Source organism: Alternaria arbusti (genome assembly GCF_024043155.1).
Source record: "Alternaria arbusti strain BMP 1465 chromosome Unknown scaffold_5, whole genome shotgun sequence".
Classification (NCBI taxonomy): Eukaryota; Fungi; Ascomycota; class Dothideomycetes; order Pleosporales; family Pleosporaceae; genus Alternaria; species Alternaria arbusti.
The window spans coordinates 833,562-849,399 of NW_026249945.1; the positions used below are offsets into that span (position 1 = coordinate 833,562).

Genomic DNA, 15,838 nt, shown 5'->3' on the forward strand with positions numbered 1-15,838 from the left:
TGCACATTGTCATAAACAAGTTGGGCTTCGACAAGAGGATATGTCACAAGAATATGGCAGGGGGTTATGTTCTATCACATATGTACAGTATTTACTCCAACGAAACAAAATTATACGCCAGAGTGTACAAATCTACTTAGACGAACACATTCTATCCTGCAGAGCAATATCTCTAGAGCCTAGCGTACAAGTAGGCTTCTAAGTCAAAATGGTTATTTGCAACCACCCAGTATCGTGAGTATTTTCTCATGAGTAGACACTACAGAAAATACAGCTCACAAACGATACCTCACAAAACATCACACGAATCAAGGAAGATGTCATGAGCGCATGCGTATGCAGGACATCCGAAAATAGACGGCGTGCATGTGGAAAATGTTCCGGTTATTGAGGATCGCGTTGGTGGTTGTGCTGATGAGGCTCGGCGACTGCGCATATGCAAGGGGCGATTTCGGGCTGAAAGAGGATTATAGCCCGGGAATCTACCCCCAATGTAAGCAGCTTTGATCGAGTTCGGGGCTACGGAATTGATGTTGGCGGATAGAGAACTTCCTGTCTAGGTGTATGTACGCGCTTCGCCCCAAACGGATGCCTTTCTTTGTCCCCCAAACTATCGGAATGCATTCCCGCCTCTGTCTGTGCAACAGCAGGATCAGTGCAGCCATGTGTAGACAAAGGGAGCCCTTAAGCAACGCTATCGTCATCGAGGTGTATGTATGTGCATCTGTTGGTTCACTTCTGCACTTCTAATCATCATTGTTGCAATATGGCACACTCTGCAGAGGATTACTATGACATGCCTGTCGAGATGCTGCCGTCTGCAAACTTCGCAGGCCGCCCTACGAGCGACATCAGCATGAGCATGTACGATGGGCTCTGGGATTTGATGTTCTCACCCTCCTCTTGTTCGTCCGAAGACGAAGCGGCAGAAGAAGGCAACGAAGCCGCTCTACAACTACGAACCCCACCGAGATCACCTCCTTCGCCGACGCAATTAGAGTCGCCAGTAAGACCAACAATCAGAGTAACGTCACCGACGCTCAGATATGAGGAGAGACGATGGAGAGAAACCTGGGCCAACGATGAGAGCATGATAGATCGGCCACGGTTGAGGAAGAAGTCCCAGACAGCACCTCCCGGAGGCTTTGAAGCACAGGCTACACCACCCCTGGAGCCACGGCGAGCGATCAGTGCAAGGTTGAGCTACTCGAACACAATAAGGAGAAGGCGGCCGAAGTCGGATGAGGGGGTTGCGGACTGTTTGGACACCAAGAAGGTCTCCAGGGACGGGCGATTGGGACCACGCAAGGCATTGCCGAAACCACCATCATGCCAGGATAACGAGGCGACACCTCATCGTACGACGCGTGCTCTCGGCTTCTTTCCCGAGAAGTCACGAGGGCAGGAGACTGTGAAACACAAGCAGCTTGGAACGCTAAACACTCTGAACACTGCTTTGGCGGACTTTGAGTCGAAGAGATTACCTACCTCGCCCAGCTCGATGCTAGAAACACCGCGAGAATGTTACGCAACACCACCAGAGCGGCTTGGGACAAGTGAAACCTCAGGTAGCCCACGCTCATCTCGCTCGTGGGGTCGGAAGTCAGTCCGGTCTGTCAGACCTGTTGCTCATACAACCCACTCGCCCTCCTCCGCACGGCCAAACGTAGAATCCCACCATACGCTAAAGCGCAAACACCAACGTGGAGATGTTGACGCGGCTGAACGGCGGAGAGTTTATCTACCCGGGGCCATCATGCTGGCAGAGCATCCAGCTAAGCTTCGCAGAGATTCTGTCGCAACGCTTGACCCATTTACGTTTGACCCCAAACTAGACTCGACAGGAAGGCGAACATCGGATTCCGCAGGGCTGGATAGTATAGTAATCTTTTTCGAGGAGTTTGGTGTGGTCGCAAAGGTTACTGAAGCCACCTTTGACCAGTATTGGCTACGACAAAGTCTAAAGATGAGCGACGCCATGGATGAAGAGATGGAGGACTTTGTCGCCCGCAAGGCAAGCGTATCAAGCGTGAGGGAGGTAGGGCCAATGGGTCCCCGTATCACACAAGGTCCTCCCAGGTTGAAGTCCTCGTTCTCGTCCGCGTCATCTGTGGTTTCTATGCACCCACCAGAAAAACGTAAGCGGAGCAGGCTGCGAGGACTGCTATCACCAGGCCTTCCTGGCGCAGCCTTCCTCAAATCCCCTGCAGGTCGGGGACAACAGACGGAAAGTTCATGACCAAGATAGCAATAGTGTAGATTGGATCAATCAAACCTTAGGGAGATGAGCCGCGTACCACGATTCAGGCCGGGGTACCTGGGTACCTGGGGTGATGCTCTGCCAAGGTGTGATCGCGATGAGGTGCCATCCTGAACGGGTAGTTCACGACACATGGGCTGGCGGTTGCCAGTATGGGAGACGATCATTGAGCCTGGACTCTTCAATTGCTGACATGTCTAACGCGAGGAAGAAAATTGATGGCGATCCGCCGTTTCCGCATTTCGCGTACCCATGGGCGATGACGACTGATGGCTGGCGATTCAGCCGTGCGGTAGACGCTTTGGGAATAAGACGGACATTGGCGCGGCGCCAGAGGAAAAACGTGTGGGTGACGCCTCTGCCACTGACAGCACAGTTTGCCAAATGCGAATGGACGCATGAAACCTGGTGGTCCCTCACCGAGTGTGGGTTCACGATAGGGTAGCACTGGGGAGTCCCCAGGATCGAGTGGCCAGGGCCACGGTGTTGGCTTCCGTGTGCCAAAAGTGAGGCAGCGAATGAAAATTGCGTCCGCCCCTTTATGTCCAATGAAACGCCAGACGGATGGCATCGATCGCCGGCGAGGATAGCCCTTCTGAGCTCACCTTGGCCCTTCGTCCACCGCTCAGCGCGGGCCGCATTCGTCAGACGCTCTCTGACACGAGCCAGCGCATCGCTCGTCCCCCATGCACCCAGGTGGTGCTAAAAGCACATCTTCCCCTTCGCAACCCGCATTCTCACTTATTCATCGCCTCGCAATTCTGACATTACCCCATTTGCTTCCTTCTTCACCACCACCAGCTACCACCACCGTAAGATTTTCCTGCACAGACAAGCCCTTCTTTGGCCGTTGTTGCTGATCATCGTTTCGCCCAGCTTGCTTCTTACACCGCTACCACTATTCTTACCATCCTATCCCACCACCCCTCAGACGTCATGGCCTCGACTCTTGCGAGCAGTAGCAGTAGTAGTAGTAATACCTACGTCGCCTTCCTCGAACAAGCCAAGCATGACTTCTGCATGAGCAACGCACACCTCTCAGAGGAGGAGCTAAACCGCGCGTGGTTCCAGGCTGCCTGCCAACCGTCGCAACCCTCCATGGCCCACCAGGTCCCACGGTCAATGGCCTTCAACACGTCAAATATGACCCAGCTCCCAGTATGGACACATTTTTGGTCTCCTCGTCCCTGATCTAACACCCACTAGACAACTGGTTTCGAATCAATGGACAGGACTCGTTCTGCTCCCGTCATGAACCGCTCAGACTCGGCCATGACCGACAACCTCCACCGCTCAAACACCACCTGCTCTGACTGGCCTTCAATGTCCCAAGAGTTCAACACCGACTACACGCTCTACTCTGACACTTCCATGCGAAGACAGCCGACTCTCCAGTCGATGCCAGAGACTGCTTACAACAGCATCGCTGAGTACAGTGTTGGCGACTACGTCAGCAGCTGCATCCAGCCAGACAACTCATCTTCCCTCCCCACCCCCCAGCATTCACAACAGTTGCAACTGACACCCAGCTTGCAGTGGAGTTCGTCTTCGGACGCCTCTTCACCCAGCACACCGTCAACCGCTCTGATGACGCCTGTTACTCAATCTAGTAACATGAGTCGTCAGGGTAGTTACAACCCTCTGTTTTTTGATAACATTTCCATGTCGCGCAATCAGTCAAATTCTTCATGTATGCCCATCCTCCCAGAGGATGGGTCGTTTCCTTATTCCTTTAACGTCGCATCAAAGCCCATCAGCGAGTCCGCTGATGGTTCTCATTTTCTCAACTTCACTGGCTCCTCCAGTGAAGCTTTCCTTTCTTCATCTGTTCCTGCAAGTGCGCATGCACTTGCCTCTTCCGACAACGATCAGTCGTGCCTGGCGGAGGATATGCGGAGGTCGACTTCAGCTTCATCAAGCGAGGGTTACTCGAGCGAGGTCTCTGCACCTTCATCGACCAACTCTCGTCAATCGCAACGCGAACGCGAGATCAACGCGCAAGCTGCGTCTCGCAAGATTGCCCCGAAGGCAATCGACAACAATGATGCGACCGAGTCTGCGTCATCAAATGCTCAGATGACAAGGATAAGGTCTGAGGATGGATCCTCTAAGACTGTCGGTGTCCTGTCAAAGACACCGTACGTGCGTCCTCAACACCCAAAGATCAAGTGTAATTTCTGCAACGAGCGACCCGATGGGTTCCGTGGCACACATGAGCTTGACCGTCACATTGCTCGCGCCCATGCCTCTCGCAGGAAGGGCTACATCTGCGTCGACTCTTCAGCCGACAAGAAGTTCCTCGCCAACTGTAAGCACTGCCGTAACAAGAAGGTGTATGGTGCGTACTACAACGCTGCCGCCCATCTTCGCCGTGCGCACTTCCATCCCCGCAAGAGGGGCAGGAAGGGCAAGAACGACGAGAAGCGTGGTGGCATCGGTGGCGGAGACCACCCGCCCATGGAGTATCTCAAGCAAAACTGGATCAAAGAGGTGGAGGTCGACAACAAGCCCACCCCTCAGTCGCCCGAAAGCGCTTCCGACAACGACGCGTCTGAACAGATCGACAACACCTTCGACACTTCCTCGTATGAAGTCGACAACATCTCTGTTCCCACTGCCGCCTACCCTCCGTCGCAACAGCCGCTTCCCATGGCCATGCCCATGCAAGTACCCATGATGGACCAAGTCCCTATTGACCCAAATCAATACATGGACTACGGTATGAACATGCATGCGAATGAGCCCATGGTGTTTGACAACAACACCTTCTTCGACCCCAACCTCCCTGTCCCGACCGACATGAGTAACTTCCAGTTCGACGCGTACATGGGTCCTTGAGCCCATGTATCCTTTTCCTCTTCCTCCCTCACCCCCCCCTTTCGCTTGGCTCTTTGAGTCGTTGATGTATATAACGTTGGGTCCGCGCTGTTTGCTTTTTTCATCTTCGGCGTTCGATGTATTGACCACCAGTTTGACTTTCTATGGAGCAGCTGTGGTAGGTCTGCATCTTGGCGCTTTCTTGGTTTTGTCTATTCACGCTCGTCGACGTACATGATAGAGATTTGCTGGGCTTATAGAGAGTGACGCTGTCCCTAGGGGCGCTCACATAACGTACCGATGTTACTGTCGCATAACGTCAATGCTCGCGTAGCTATTGCTACCGGGCTTCAAAGAAAGAAAAATACAATAATCAAAATAAACATGTCTGCGTTGGTGTGATGCTTGGTTCTATAATTTCCTTTCTGACCTAGCTTTACAATGCTTGCCTTCAATCTTAACAAACAGTAAGTAGATGTGTTCCTATACTCGCATGTCTTCTCTGAATAGATTCTTGACGACGTCTTTACCCACCTTTGTCGATTATCATGTCTGTCACCAAGATGCTCGTCAGCAAGTCGTTTATATTGTAGGTTACAAACAACAAGCCTTCGTGTACTTTTGTTCATTTTCAAAACGAAGGGGTCGTATGACTGATAATGAACATTGACTTGATGGCATATCGTGTGCATTGCTCCTGCTATTCCCTAAGCCTGCAGGTATACTAGCCAACTTCTTCAAGAAGCCCATACAACCCAAGATAGCGTCCTCCGCTCCGCCTCTAGACCAGAAAGACCTAGTAACTAGAGTTGGGGTAGTTACCACCACCCTGTGTCGAGTTGTCAACAGGGTTGGCAGGTCCACCAGTCTGGCCCAATGCACCACCAGCCTGTGTTGCCTCGCCCTTTGACTGCTTAATAGCCTCTCTCGCCTCGGCTTGTTCAGCCTTCTTCCTATTCGATTGTTAGCACACATCCAACCCACTCATATAGTATCCAACACTCACCTGTCCAGATCGCTCGCCAGATCAGGCTGCTCTCCACCACCACCCAGACCCTTCCCACCCTGAGCCACCGCATCGGCTACACGTCCCTCGCCTGGCGCAGCCATTTGTTGCCCGTCCAACTCCTTGTGCCTTCCTACGTCTTCATGGGTCAGACCTTTCCTCTCTTCACCCGCTGGTGCGCCGTGGACTCCCATGCCTTCCTCGAACTTTGCATTCCGTAGGCCCTCGGCGTCGGTAGCTTGCTTGGTGGGGATACGTTGGTCGACGGTGGCGGCGTTGTCGGTGGCGTTGAACTCTGTTTGGACTTGCTCTTTTGGGTCTTTTTGCGCTGGGTTGCCGGGTGTGGTGTAGGCTTGGTCTAGGGAGGGCTGCGAAGGGCCCTGGGGATCGAGACCGGACATGGTTGGTGTTCGTAGATGTGATTGTGGTTGTGGGTACGTAGAATGTCAATTGACGAATGAGGATTTGGGTGTACAGAGTATGTGAGGTTGGAAATTACGTGGATTGGGTTTGTACATGGGAAATCAGGCTGGAGCTGTCGAGGATATTGTTTTGGCTATCTGCCATTGCTATGACGTCTGCGGGGTGGGCCCGTCATTCATTCCCGCCCCACCAATGCGCGCCGTTGTCATGTGAGGACGTGGAAAACAAACGTCTGAGCCGCGTTTTAGTCTTGTCTCGTAGTCATTGGTATCGGCGCGGCACGATGGCGGGAGGACTAGGTGCGAGATCGGTCCCAAAACTCGCATGCGGCCGTGCAACCAGAAACCAGATAGACACACGCAGGTCTTCGTCTGCGCTGCCGCCTACAATAAACTCAACATACTGAGGTAAAGAACGGTGCATTGATGTAGACTTCTGAGTTGTACATACATATATAGTACATGTAGTATTGTTGGTTACTTGCTGATATAGTAGGTGGCGGGTTCAGTACTTCTCTAGAACGCAGAGCGTGCTTGCTAATGAAACACGCCTCGGACGACCTTACTCAACTAGTGTAATGCTGCTGATTGTAGGAATAAATATCATACCACCGCCACAACCTCGTATCACCTAATGTATGATAGAGGTATACGCACTGTAACCACTACAGGCCGTGGAATGATGAGCACGCGAGCTCGAACTCCCAACAAACCCATGGAGTAACCCTGTGGGCTACAAAGCCGACCAGCCCATAACCTAGATATCTCTGAACGCCTTAAAGATGATTCCTGACCAAACGCCTTCGCTATGCTTGTAATATGAACAGCCAGATATCACTCCGTTTCCATTTCCACGTCTGCCGAGGGCTCCCTTGTTTCGACGGTGTTTGTAGTTTCGCGGCTCTCTCGTTTCAATTCGGCGGCTTTGGCGGCTCTTTCACGGGTTCTGCGACACCACTCTTCTATCGATTCGGCGCCTCCTCCTTCGATCTTGATGGTCTTGGGTTCGGCTGGGACTCCCAGAACGGTGCCTTGGAAACGTGATTCGACGCCTGTCTTGCTGTGCTTCTTCATGAGAGCTAGGAACGTAGTTAGCAAGTGTGTAGGTATGTAGAGAGCTGATTAACATACTATTCAAATAGTCCTCCATTTCCTCCTGGTCAAGTTGCTCTGTGGGATTCGTCGCAACTGGCTTGTAGATACCCGCTATGCGCCTGATCTCCTTGTTCTGGTCGCCTTTGACCCATTCAATGAACTCGGTCACATCTGCTGTGTCTTCGGCGTCGCGACGGGCTGCCTCGTTCTCGCGGGCGCCCGTCTCCTCGTTGTACTCATCGAGGGGTTTGCGCAGGATTTCTTTCCACAGTTCTTCCCCGGCTGTCATGGTGGGCACGAGAAGGGCGCAGTCCTGCATTGCCATGCGCACATCGCTAATGTCTGGGGTGAGGTCGTTGTGGTTGGAGAAGGCATTGTAGGCGGTGCGCTCTGCTAGTAGAGATAGATAGCGTGCCGTGAGGTCTACGATGGTGTCGACGGCCGAGGGTTTGCCGTGCTGGAAGCCCGTGGCGCGTAGAATGTGGAGGACGGCGGGCCGCAGCAGGTTGAGGAAGAGGTCGTTCTGGGACATGCTGGCGGCGGTGCGGGCGATGGAAGATGCAGAGGTCCGCTGTGGTGTGGTGCTGTTAGGGCGGGAACAGCAGGCGCATGGTGGGACTGTCCGGCGCAGCGAGTGTAAGGAAAGTGAAGGTACGCGACTGGAAAGCTTTGGCCCTTCACTGCGGTGACCGCCAAGGCCGCCGCCCGTGGAATGCCAACGCTTCCGACTCACCCACCCCAGCTTCAACACCACCGCGCGCCCTCGCAAATGCCGCGGACCCAGGCGCGCAGTCCCATATCTCCGTCCTGAACAACGAAACTCCCCGTATCGCCGCCCAAGATGAAACTCAAACTCAAGAACCTGAATGCGCCTTCTGGCGATGCGCCGCCCGCCGCACCTCCCCCGGCCGACGCGCCTACACCCGTTTCCGCGAAGCCAGGAGGCCTCAAAATCAAGTTCAAACCCTCAGGACCCGCGGCTGGTGAGCCTGCCGATGGTCAGAACGGCGAAGGTGCCAAAGTCAAGCGCAAGTACACCAAGAAGCCCAAACTCGATGAAAGCGGCAACGTTATTCCCCCGGGAAAGCCTGGACCCAAGAAGAGGGCACGCGAAGACGGCGACGATGTCGATTCACCTGCCGCGAAGCGCAAGCCGAAACCCACCGCGAAGAGCCTCGCCATGGCTAACGACAGCGGCGACGACGACGACGATTACGCCGCGGTCCAACAACCTCCGCCCCAGCCTATCAAGTCACACAACCGCACTCAGTCTATCAAGCTCTCCATTAAACCGAAGGGAAGCATGACCTCGGCGAGACCAGCCATTCTGAAGGTCAAAGGCGCAGGAAAGCCGCCAGTCAGACCATATGGTGTCGGATACGACAGCGAGGCAGAAGAGGCGGAACCTGACCCGGCTATCGAATCTCAGTTTGTGCTGCGCATGAAGCCAGGCCCAGACTGCGATCTACTGCGCAAATCTATCGAAGAGAAAACCATCGGCAAGAGTGTGTCACAGGGAGGGCCCGGCGTACACTTCCGATTCTTCGACCGCGAGGGCCGTCGAGCTATGCTCACCGTACAAGGTCGCCACTACGCTGCGACTATGGTCGAGCTACCCGCAGTTATAGAGTCACTGAAGAGTTGGAACAAGAAGGACTGGGTCAAGACCGCAGACGTCTGCCAGATGCTGCTCGTCCTGGACGAAGTTAAGAATGAAGAGGAAGCGAAGAAGTACCCGCTTCCATCCTACATCTCCCCAGACACGCACCGATTTCCCCATGGTCTGACGCCACCTATGAAGTGGGCTCGCAAGCGACGCTTCCGCCCTCGCAAATCGTACATTGACGTTGAGCGCGCCGAAGCATCGTTACACCGACTACTGGAAGCTGACGAGCTTGCTGAATCAACCAAATATGAAATGGTAGACAGTGAAGCCGAGAGCTCAGAGGAGTCAAGTTCGGAAGAGGAGGTCGACGATGAGGAGATGGCAGACGCTACTCAAGTAGAAGAAATGGATGCCGACCAACTGGAGCAGATGCTTGCCGAAGGACTCATGGACGACGAGGTCGAGTTCCAGGGCGACAACGACCAACTGAAGGCCTTGCTCGCAAACAACGACAACGTGCAAGTCGAACAAGCCGACACGCCAACCACCGCTCACGACGTCGCCATGCACGCTCTCAGCCAGAACGGAAACGTGGTTGTCGAAACCGAGACGGCAGCCTCTACACCCGCAGCCGCAACGTCTGCAGACGACGATGATGATGACGACGACGAAGATTCCGATGAGGACGTCGATGAGGTGGACGAAGCCGCCGCAGCGGAGGAACAGCGTCAAGAGCAGCTTCGGGGCGAAATCGCAGAGTTGGAGAGAGCTATTGTTCAAAGCACAGAAGCACGCGACAGACACACCAACTTCCTCTTCAAGAAGCGCGCACAAACCCAAATCGACAAGCAGAAGGCGGATCTTGCAATCAAGCGTAAGCAGCTGAACGAGGAGGCTGATGAGTGATCATGTTTGCCCTAGATTCTGCGCTTTTCATGAAGGGTTGGTCATGAACATTGGGTAGTGGTGTTTGTTATATGTAGCATCGCTTTGGCGTTCTCACTGGACAGGGAGCATTCATATGGCGTTATCTTTAGGCTAAGGTGCAGGATTCATGGCTCTATAGCGGATATTCCCAATTTCAATTAACATTCGTCCAGAGAGGTCCTAGGGGTGACATTCTCTGATGGCCATCCACGGATTCAGGATTGTCCTCTTAAAGAAGGAAAGCTGGTTGGCCCCTTCTACTTCGAACGAGCACGAATCTACCTACTCCTTCATGTGTTCATCGAATGCTGCACGCATGCAACATAGCTGCAGTACATCTGGAGCCAGCTTACATGCTACTGGTGCCCTCAGTTTTAGCCCCGCTCGATGCGCATCAGTGCCCAGGTATGGTCTATCGCTATCAGCATTGAACATCAGTGCCTTGAGGTTATCTGCGGTGTAGTATTTGGGGTCTTATCTAATTTGTCTGGTCTGCTTGTTGTGCTCGGAACAGCCGTCGTGCAAAGTCTATCCATGCGCCTTAACTATACCGCTGGAGCTGCTGCGCGAGCGGATATGTGAGTACCTAGGTATGTACTGCATCGCTTTCCTGTCGATGGTGACGACTGATTATACACCCTGGTAGTTTTTATTCCACGGAGCGATATTACAGCGACAAAACAGCTCGAAAGACAGCGTGACCAGAAGCCGTTCAAAATGAACAAGTATCCTGGAACTTATAATTACCTACCTTTGGGAAACGGTGTTCGATGGTTGGTCAAGAATGACGGAACCTTCCCTCCGCCAGATTTACCTGACGATGCTTTATGCCTCACTGCTTCGGTTGAGAAATACCGCATGGAGACGAGGGGCAATATTCGAATCCTCGAGCTTCTCCCTGGTGAATTCAGCGATCCGTTACGATGCCGATTGCGCACTGCGGCACTCGAAAGCAACCCAGTATACGATGCACTCTCGTACAGGTGTGGAGACCCGAAATTCACGGGTAGAATAATCCTCAAGGACAATCCATTCCCTGTGACTCCGTCACTCGAGAATGCTCTGAGGCATGTGCGTCTACCACACAGTGTGCGCTATATTTGGGCAGACGCTGTTTGCATTAATCAAAGCGACGATGAAGAACGCGGTAATCAGGTTTATCTTATGAAAGAGATATACTCTCGATCCAAAACTGTGAGGGTCTGGATTGATGTGGAGCTTGATCCTAAGAGTCCTGTCATTAAAAGGCTCCTCACTCTTCACCTACAAGGCACTGAGGATCAGCTGGGCGACGATCCTGGATTCTGGGAGCCACTTCTCCCACTTATTCAAAACGAGTATTGGGACAGACTCTGGATACAACAAGAACTTGCCTTCGCCACGAAACTGGTATTCCACTGCTGGGGAATAGCTATCCCCGGTAAACGCTTGATGGCATTCCAACGTCAGATGTTTCGAAAGTCGGCTCGTGACGAGGGGCCTTTCGGCGTAGACAATGTGTGGAGTCTGTTCAGACCGCTAGTGTCAACCACCAAGGCTCCTGCACGAAACTTGGCTTATTGGCGGGAGATGATGAAGAACAAGGTGCCAGTCGATCCACATACTCTCCAACCAGACTTTTCTCTCCTCAAGCCAAAGGCGGCCTGGCAGCTTGATCCCATCAAATGGGGTCCGTCGCTTAGCACAAGTCCGATCTATTTGTTGGGTATGTTGCGGCTATCACAGGCCTTGAACGCAACGGAAGCAAGAGATCGGGTGATTGCCACTCTGAACCTAGTCATCGACTATGATGACGATGGAACCGAAACGAGCTACGAACAGAGCCTCACTGAACGTTACACACGCGTCACTCGACTACTGCCATTTAAATGCAACGACCTCCAGTTTCTGGCCCTGGCAAGAATTCATAACAACTCAGATCCTACTGTCGAGGGCTTGCCTTCATGGGTTCCAGATTGGGGTTTACCGGGAAACGCAGACTATTTCTCAGGCCCTTTTCACGCCGCAGGTAACTTGCCTATGTACCATACACCCTTTTCGGGTCTCGAAGACGAAGACGATGTTCTACGCGCTAGGGGATTTCGGTATGCTAAAGTCAACGGAACACTCTCTTCTACCAACAACGCCTTCTCTCCACTCTCAGTCTTGTCACATCTATTGATTTCTGCCAATGGGTCCACTGGATGTCATTCGGACGATGTCAAGAAGCTCGGATTCACAATCACTGGCCCAGCCATTTCCGAGCTCCGCATAGGTCCTGACTATTTCAGCCGCAACGAAATCGTTCTTTACACGGGTATCCTGCTTGGTTACTCGTTAGTTACTCCCGGGCTTCGCATTGTCGATCTGCTCCCTTACGCAACTAACGTCTATGATCAATCCCAGAGAGATTTAAAAGTTGCCATTCGAGCGTTGCGCAAGTTCCGTGATCTCCGCCCTCCATGTCTTCGCTGGCTCGACCTCGAAAGTCTATCCGCTGCTATTCAGAAAACACATAACCAGACTGAGCGCTTCGGGCATTTCGTCCAGCTAGCACACAAGACTTTGTCATCCGGATGTTTGGCTTCAACATCTACTGCCACCACTCTTGCCATCACGGAAGGGAAAGCTCTGGTGGAGATTGATGACGAGATATGGATTCTATTTGGCTGTCCAACACCCATGGTTCTTCGGCGTACCGGTTTACACTTCCTCGTGGTTTCCCCAGCCTATATATGTGATGTCATGAATGGAGAGGCGATGGATGGGGTTACTACTCCTGATGACAATTATGGCGGCTGGTCTAGGACCCTGGAAGCAGGACGTTTGGGCACCACTCCTTCTTTTTCATATGAACCAGGAAGAAGCAACCGTTGGGTGCAAGTCCTTCGCATCAGATAGATGCCTGTTTGAGAAGGTATTGCGGTGCGAAGTGATGAGACCCATGATCGGCAAGACAGTTCCCAACGTGAAAATGGATTTCTAGAGGTACAATTCACGGGACTACGCTTCGAGTTCCTTTCTCGAAGGGTATTCTAGGTACATTGCGTGCACCCAGCAACTCCCAAAGTACCTGCCTCTTTGATACATAATCATGTGCTTTTGACACAGTTTTATTTTGCTTGAGGATCATAGGCCAGAGCGTCAAGAGTGTATATAGAAACCACTGAGGTCTACTGCTGTCTGTTGCTACACATCAATCATCGCGATCACTTAAGCAGCATGAAGTCATCCAATGAACGATTAAAAGAATCGATTTCCCCAACTCTCCAACACGGGTATATACAACGAACCAAGGAAACCGTATGCGACTAGAGTGAGACCGCCATTCATGAGTTCATCCAACGAAGAGAGACAATGCGCCTTTTCCAAACAAATAGAACGCCCTGGCAAGGAAGGCGACGCTTCAACGCCCAAAAAGCGGCGATACCGCGCGAACAGAAGTGGGTAGCAAGAATGTAGCAGCTGACTGCAGCAAGAACAAACAACCCAAGATGGAGATAAGCAAAGAAACCCCAGCGCCAAGTCGTCATGATGATGATGATGGGAAAAGAGACAAAGAAAACAAGGCGTGTATGTACATGCCAGTGTCCGCAAACGGAGCACCAAGAAAAGACAAGATTACAACAAAGAGAAGAAAGACAAAGATCAGTCGCTTTCCAGCAACTGTCTAATCTTCTCGTAGAAACTCGCTGGATACTGACGAATCTCATCGTCGGTGGGCGGGCTCTTATTCGGATCTCTAAACCGATCTGCGACCCGTTGGATGATTTGACCGAGTAGTTCCTGTGGTATTCTCAGGTCCTCTCCGCCGTCGGGGTAGAGGAATGGGTCTCGCTCGTCGAGGAGTTGGGCTACGTTTGGTCGGCGCGAGGCATCGCGTTGCAAGCAGCGGCGAAGCGTAGCTTTGAGGCCGGGAGGGACGCGGACATCGCCGACACCGAGGTCGGGGATTTCGATCTTGTAGTCGCGGTTTACAATGGCGAGGACGCGCGCCATTTGGTTGGTGATGTGTGCGAAGGGAGGGCGGCCGTAGACCATTTGGTAGAGGATGCAGCCTAGACTCCAGACGTCGGAGGGTTTGCCGAGCGCCATGTCCTTGGAGCCGTTGCCGTTGGAGAGCAGGCCTCGGGCGCCGCCTGCTGAGTCTTCCAGCGACTCTGGAGACATGTAGTTTGGGGTACCGATGTGTGAGTCGCGGTGCACGTTTACGGTGTGGTCGACTTCGATGGCGTTTGCAATGCCGAAGTCGATGAGCTTTAAGCGGCCTGAGGTGAGCAGGAAGTTTGCGGGTTTCAGGTCAGAGTGGACAATGTCGTGGTCGTGTACTGCGCCGACACATTCGAGCATTTCTTTCCAGTAGTAGCGTGTGAAGCTTAGGTCTAGTTTGCCGTCTCCGTCGGCGGGATCGAGCTTCATTCGTATTATACGGGCGAGGTCAGATTCTCCGAGTTCCATGAGCTGGTGCATGTTAGCATAGCACTTTGCCTTGTTTCAAGATACACGTACCACACTCAGCACTTGACGTTGCTCATCGACCTCCCAATCGTATAGTCGCACAACGCGGTCAACGTTCTTCAGCTTCTGTAGGAGGTCGATCTCGCCCTTGAAGCCCCGTACAGTGGCCTCGTCTGCATCCTCAAGCTTGACTCTCTTCAGCGCTAAAAGCTTGAAATTCTCTGCCATGACGCGGTACACGGCCGAACTGCCTCCTCTTCCTATCCTGTCCATTTGCGAGTAATGCTTTCCGTTGACTGATAGTGTGCTCCTCTTCTTTCTTTCTCTCGTCTTTGTTGTGGCTGCTCCGGCAGCAGTAGTCGCCGTCTCCAACACTGACATCTTCGGCGGCGGCGGAGGTGCCGGTCGTCGTGGAGTGTTCGCACTTAGCGCCTGGAGCGGCATCTGCTTTTCTTGTTGCTGCGAAGATCGTTGTATCGGTGACTGGTGCTCTGGCTGCGGTTGCATATGGCGATCCTCTGCAACCTTCATGACGGAACCGGTCACCTTCAGGACGGAATCGGGGACGTTCTCAGGCTGCGACTTGACCGCGGAGATGGGCATGTTCTCCTGGTCTTGAGAGGGATGGTGTTCCTCCTCGCTCTGAGGCGTCCTCCGAAACCGTCTCATGGGCGCACCTCGCAGTGGCACTCGCTTTATTCGCAAACTTGGTGCAGGTGTGACGGTGTCCTGCACTGGCGTGTTGGAGCCAGAGGCATTGCGCGATATCTTCAGCTTGGGTTTCCTCTTCTCAGGCGAATCGACGTCACTGCCTTGCGCAAGAAGTGCCGTCGTCAAAGCGCTGAGCTTCATGGGTTGTGGTATCTCGTCATCGGAGCTGTCGCCAATGTTGATGTTCTGCATCATAGGCGCGTCCGCTGAGAAGCCCTGCGACTGCCCCAGTACGGATAGCGGAGAGTCTCTCCTGGGTCGTATTGAGGAATGCGCACGCATGCGCCCATATGAGGGCGTGGGAGAAAGTGTAGCCATTCGGTTGTCGCGTCGAGATTCGGCAAGCGCGTTGCTTTCTATGTGCTGGTCGGGTTACGTGGATAGCGATTGTTAGCTAAGGGTTAGTTGCGCATTCATCCGGAAGGTGGGCGGGCGATTTCGTGGTAAAGATGGGGTGAAGTTGGCGTTCATGATACTTAGGTAGCGCGCGAATCCTGAGACTCGCGTGGCCGCGTTGCTGAGGTAACTGCGATAAACAAACAGCCGAGGCACCATGC

At 53.0% G+C, this 15,838-nt stretch overlaps 7 protein-coding genes across 7 annotated transcripts; 4 read left to right on the plus strand and 3 right to left on the minus strand.

Annotated features, from left to right (window-relative positions):
* Positions 1 to 1,756: 1,756 nt before the first annotated feature.
* Positions 1,757 to 2,259, plus strand: J4E86_004800 (uncharacterized protein; the record flags this gene model as incomplete). The annotated part of the gene is made up of 3 exons (XM_051445337.1): positions 1,757 to 2,038; positions 2,080 to 2,138; positions 2,211 to 2,259. 3 exons carry the CDS (start codon positions 1,757 to 1,759, stop codon positions 2,257 to 2,259), a joined length of 390 nt encoding a protein of 129 aa, XP_051303434.1.
* A 937-nt stretch (positions 2,260 to 3,196) lies between these two features.
* On the plus strand, positions 3,197 to 5,098 carry J4E86_004801 (uncharacterized protein; the record flags this gene model as incomplete). Its single annotated transcript, XM_051445338.1, has 2 exons — positions 3,197 to 3,418; positions 3,467 to 5,098. 2 exons carry the CDS (start codon positions 3,197 to 3,199, stop codon positions 5,096 to 5,098), a joined length of 1,854 nt encoding a protein of 617 aa, XP_051303435.1.
* Positions 5,099 to 5,873: 775 nt separating this feature from the next.
* J4E86_004802 (uncharacterized protein) lies at positions 5,874 to 6,484 on the minus strand (the record flags this gene model as incomplete). The annotated part of the gene is made up of 2 exons (XM_051445339.1): positions 5,874 to 6,030; positions 6,084 to 6,484. The coding sequence occupies 2 exons, from the start codon at positions 6,482 to 6,484 to the stop codon at positions 5,874 to 5,876; spliced, it is 558 nt and encodes a 185-aa protein (XP_051303436.1).
* Positions 6,485 to 7,339: 855 nt separating this feature from the next.
* J4E86_004803 (uncharacterized protein) lies at positions 7,340 to 8,132 on the minus strand (the record flags this gene model as incomplete). Its single annotated transcript, XM_051445340.1, has 2 exons — positions 7,340 to 7,584; positions 7,637 to 8,132. The coding sequence occupies 2 exons, from the start codon at positions 8,130 to 8,132 to the stop codon at positions 7,340 to 7,342; spliced, it is 741 nt and encodes a 246-aa protein (XP_051303437.1).
* Positions 8,133 to 8,441: 309 nt separating this feature from the next.
* J4E86_004804 (uncharacterized protein) lies at positions 8,442 to 10,112 on the plus strand (the record flags this gene model as incomplete). Its single annotated transcript, XM_051445341.1, has 1 exon — positions 8,442 to 10,112. The coding sequence occupies one exon, from the start codon at positions 8,442 to 8,444 to the stop codon at positions 10,110 to 10,112; it is 1,671 nt and encodes a 556-aa protein (XP_051303438.1).
* Positions 10,113 to 10,850: 738 nt separating this feature from the next.
* Positions 10,851 to 12,528, plus strand: J4E86_004805 (uncharacterized protein; the record flags this gene model as incomplete). The annotated part of the gene is made up of 2 exons (XM_051445342.1): positions 10,851 to 12,448; positions 12,519 to 12,528. 2 exons carry the CDS (start codon positions 10,851 to 10,853, stop codon positions 12,526 to 12,528), a joined length of 1,608 nt encoding a protein of 535 aa, XP_051303439.1.
* Positions 12,529 to 13,760: 1,232 nt separating this feature from the next.
* J4E86_004806 (uncharacterized protein) lies at positions 13,761 to 15,599 on the minus strand (the record flags this gene model as incomplete). The annotated part of the gene is made up of 2 exons (XM_051445343.1): positions 13,761 to 14,573; positions 14,622 to 15,599. The coding sequence occupies 2 exons, from the start codon at positions 15,597 to 15,599 to the stop codon at positions 13,761 to 13,763; spliced, it is 1,791 nt and encodes a 596-aa protein (XP_051303440.1).
* Between the last annotated feature and the right edge of the window lie 239 nt (positions 15,600 to 15,838).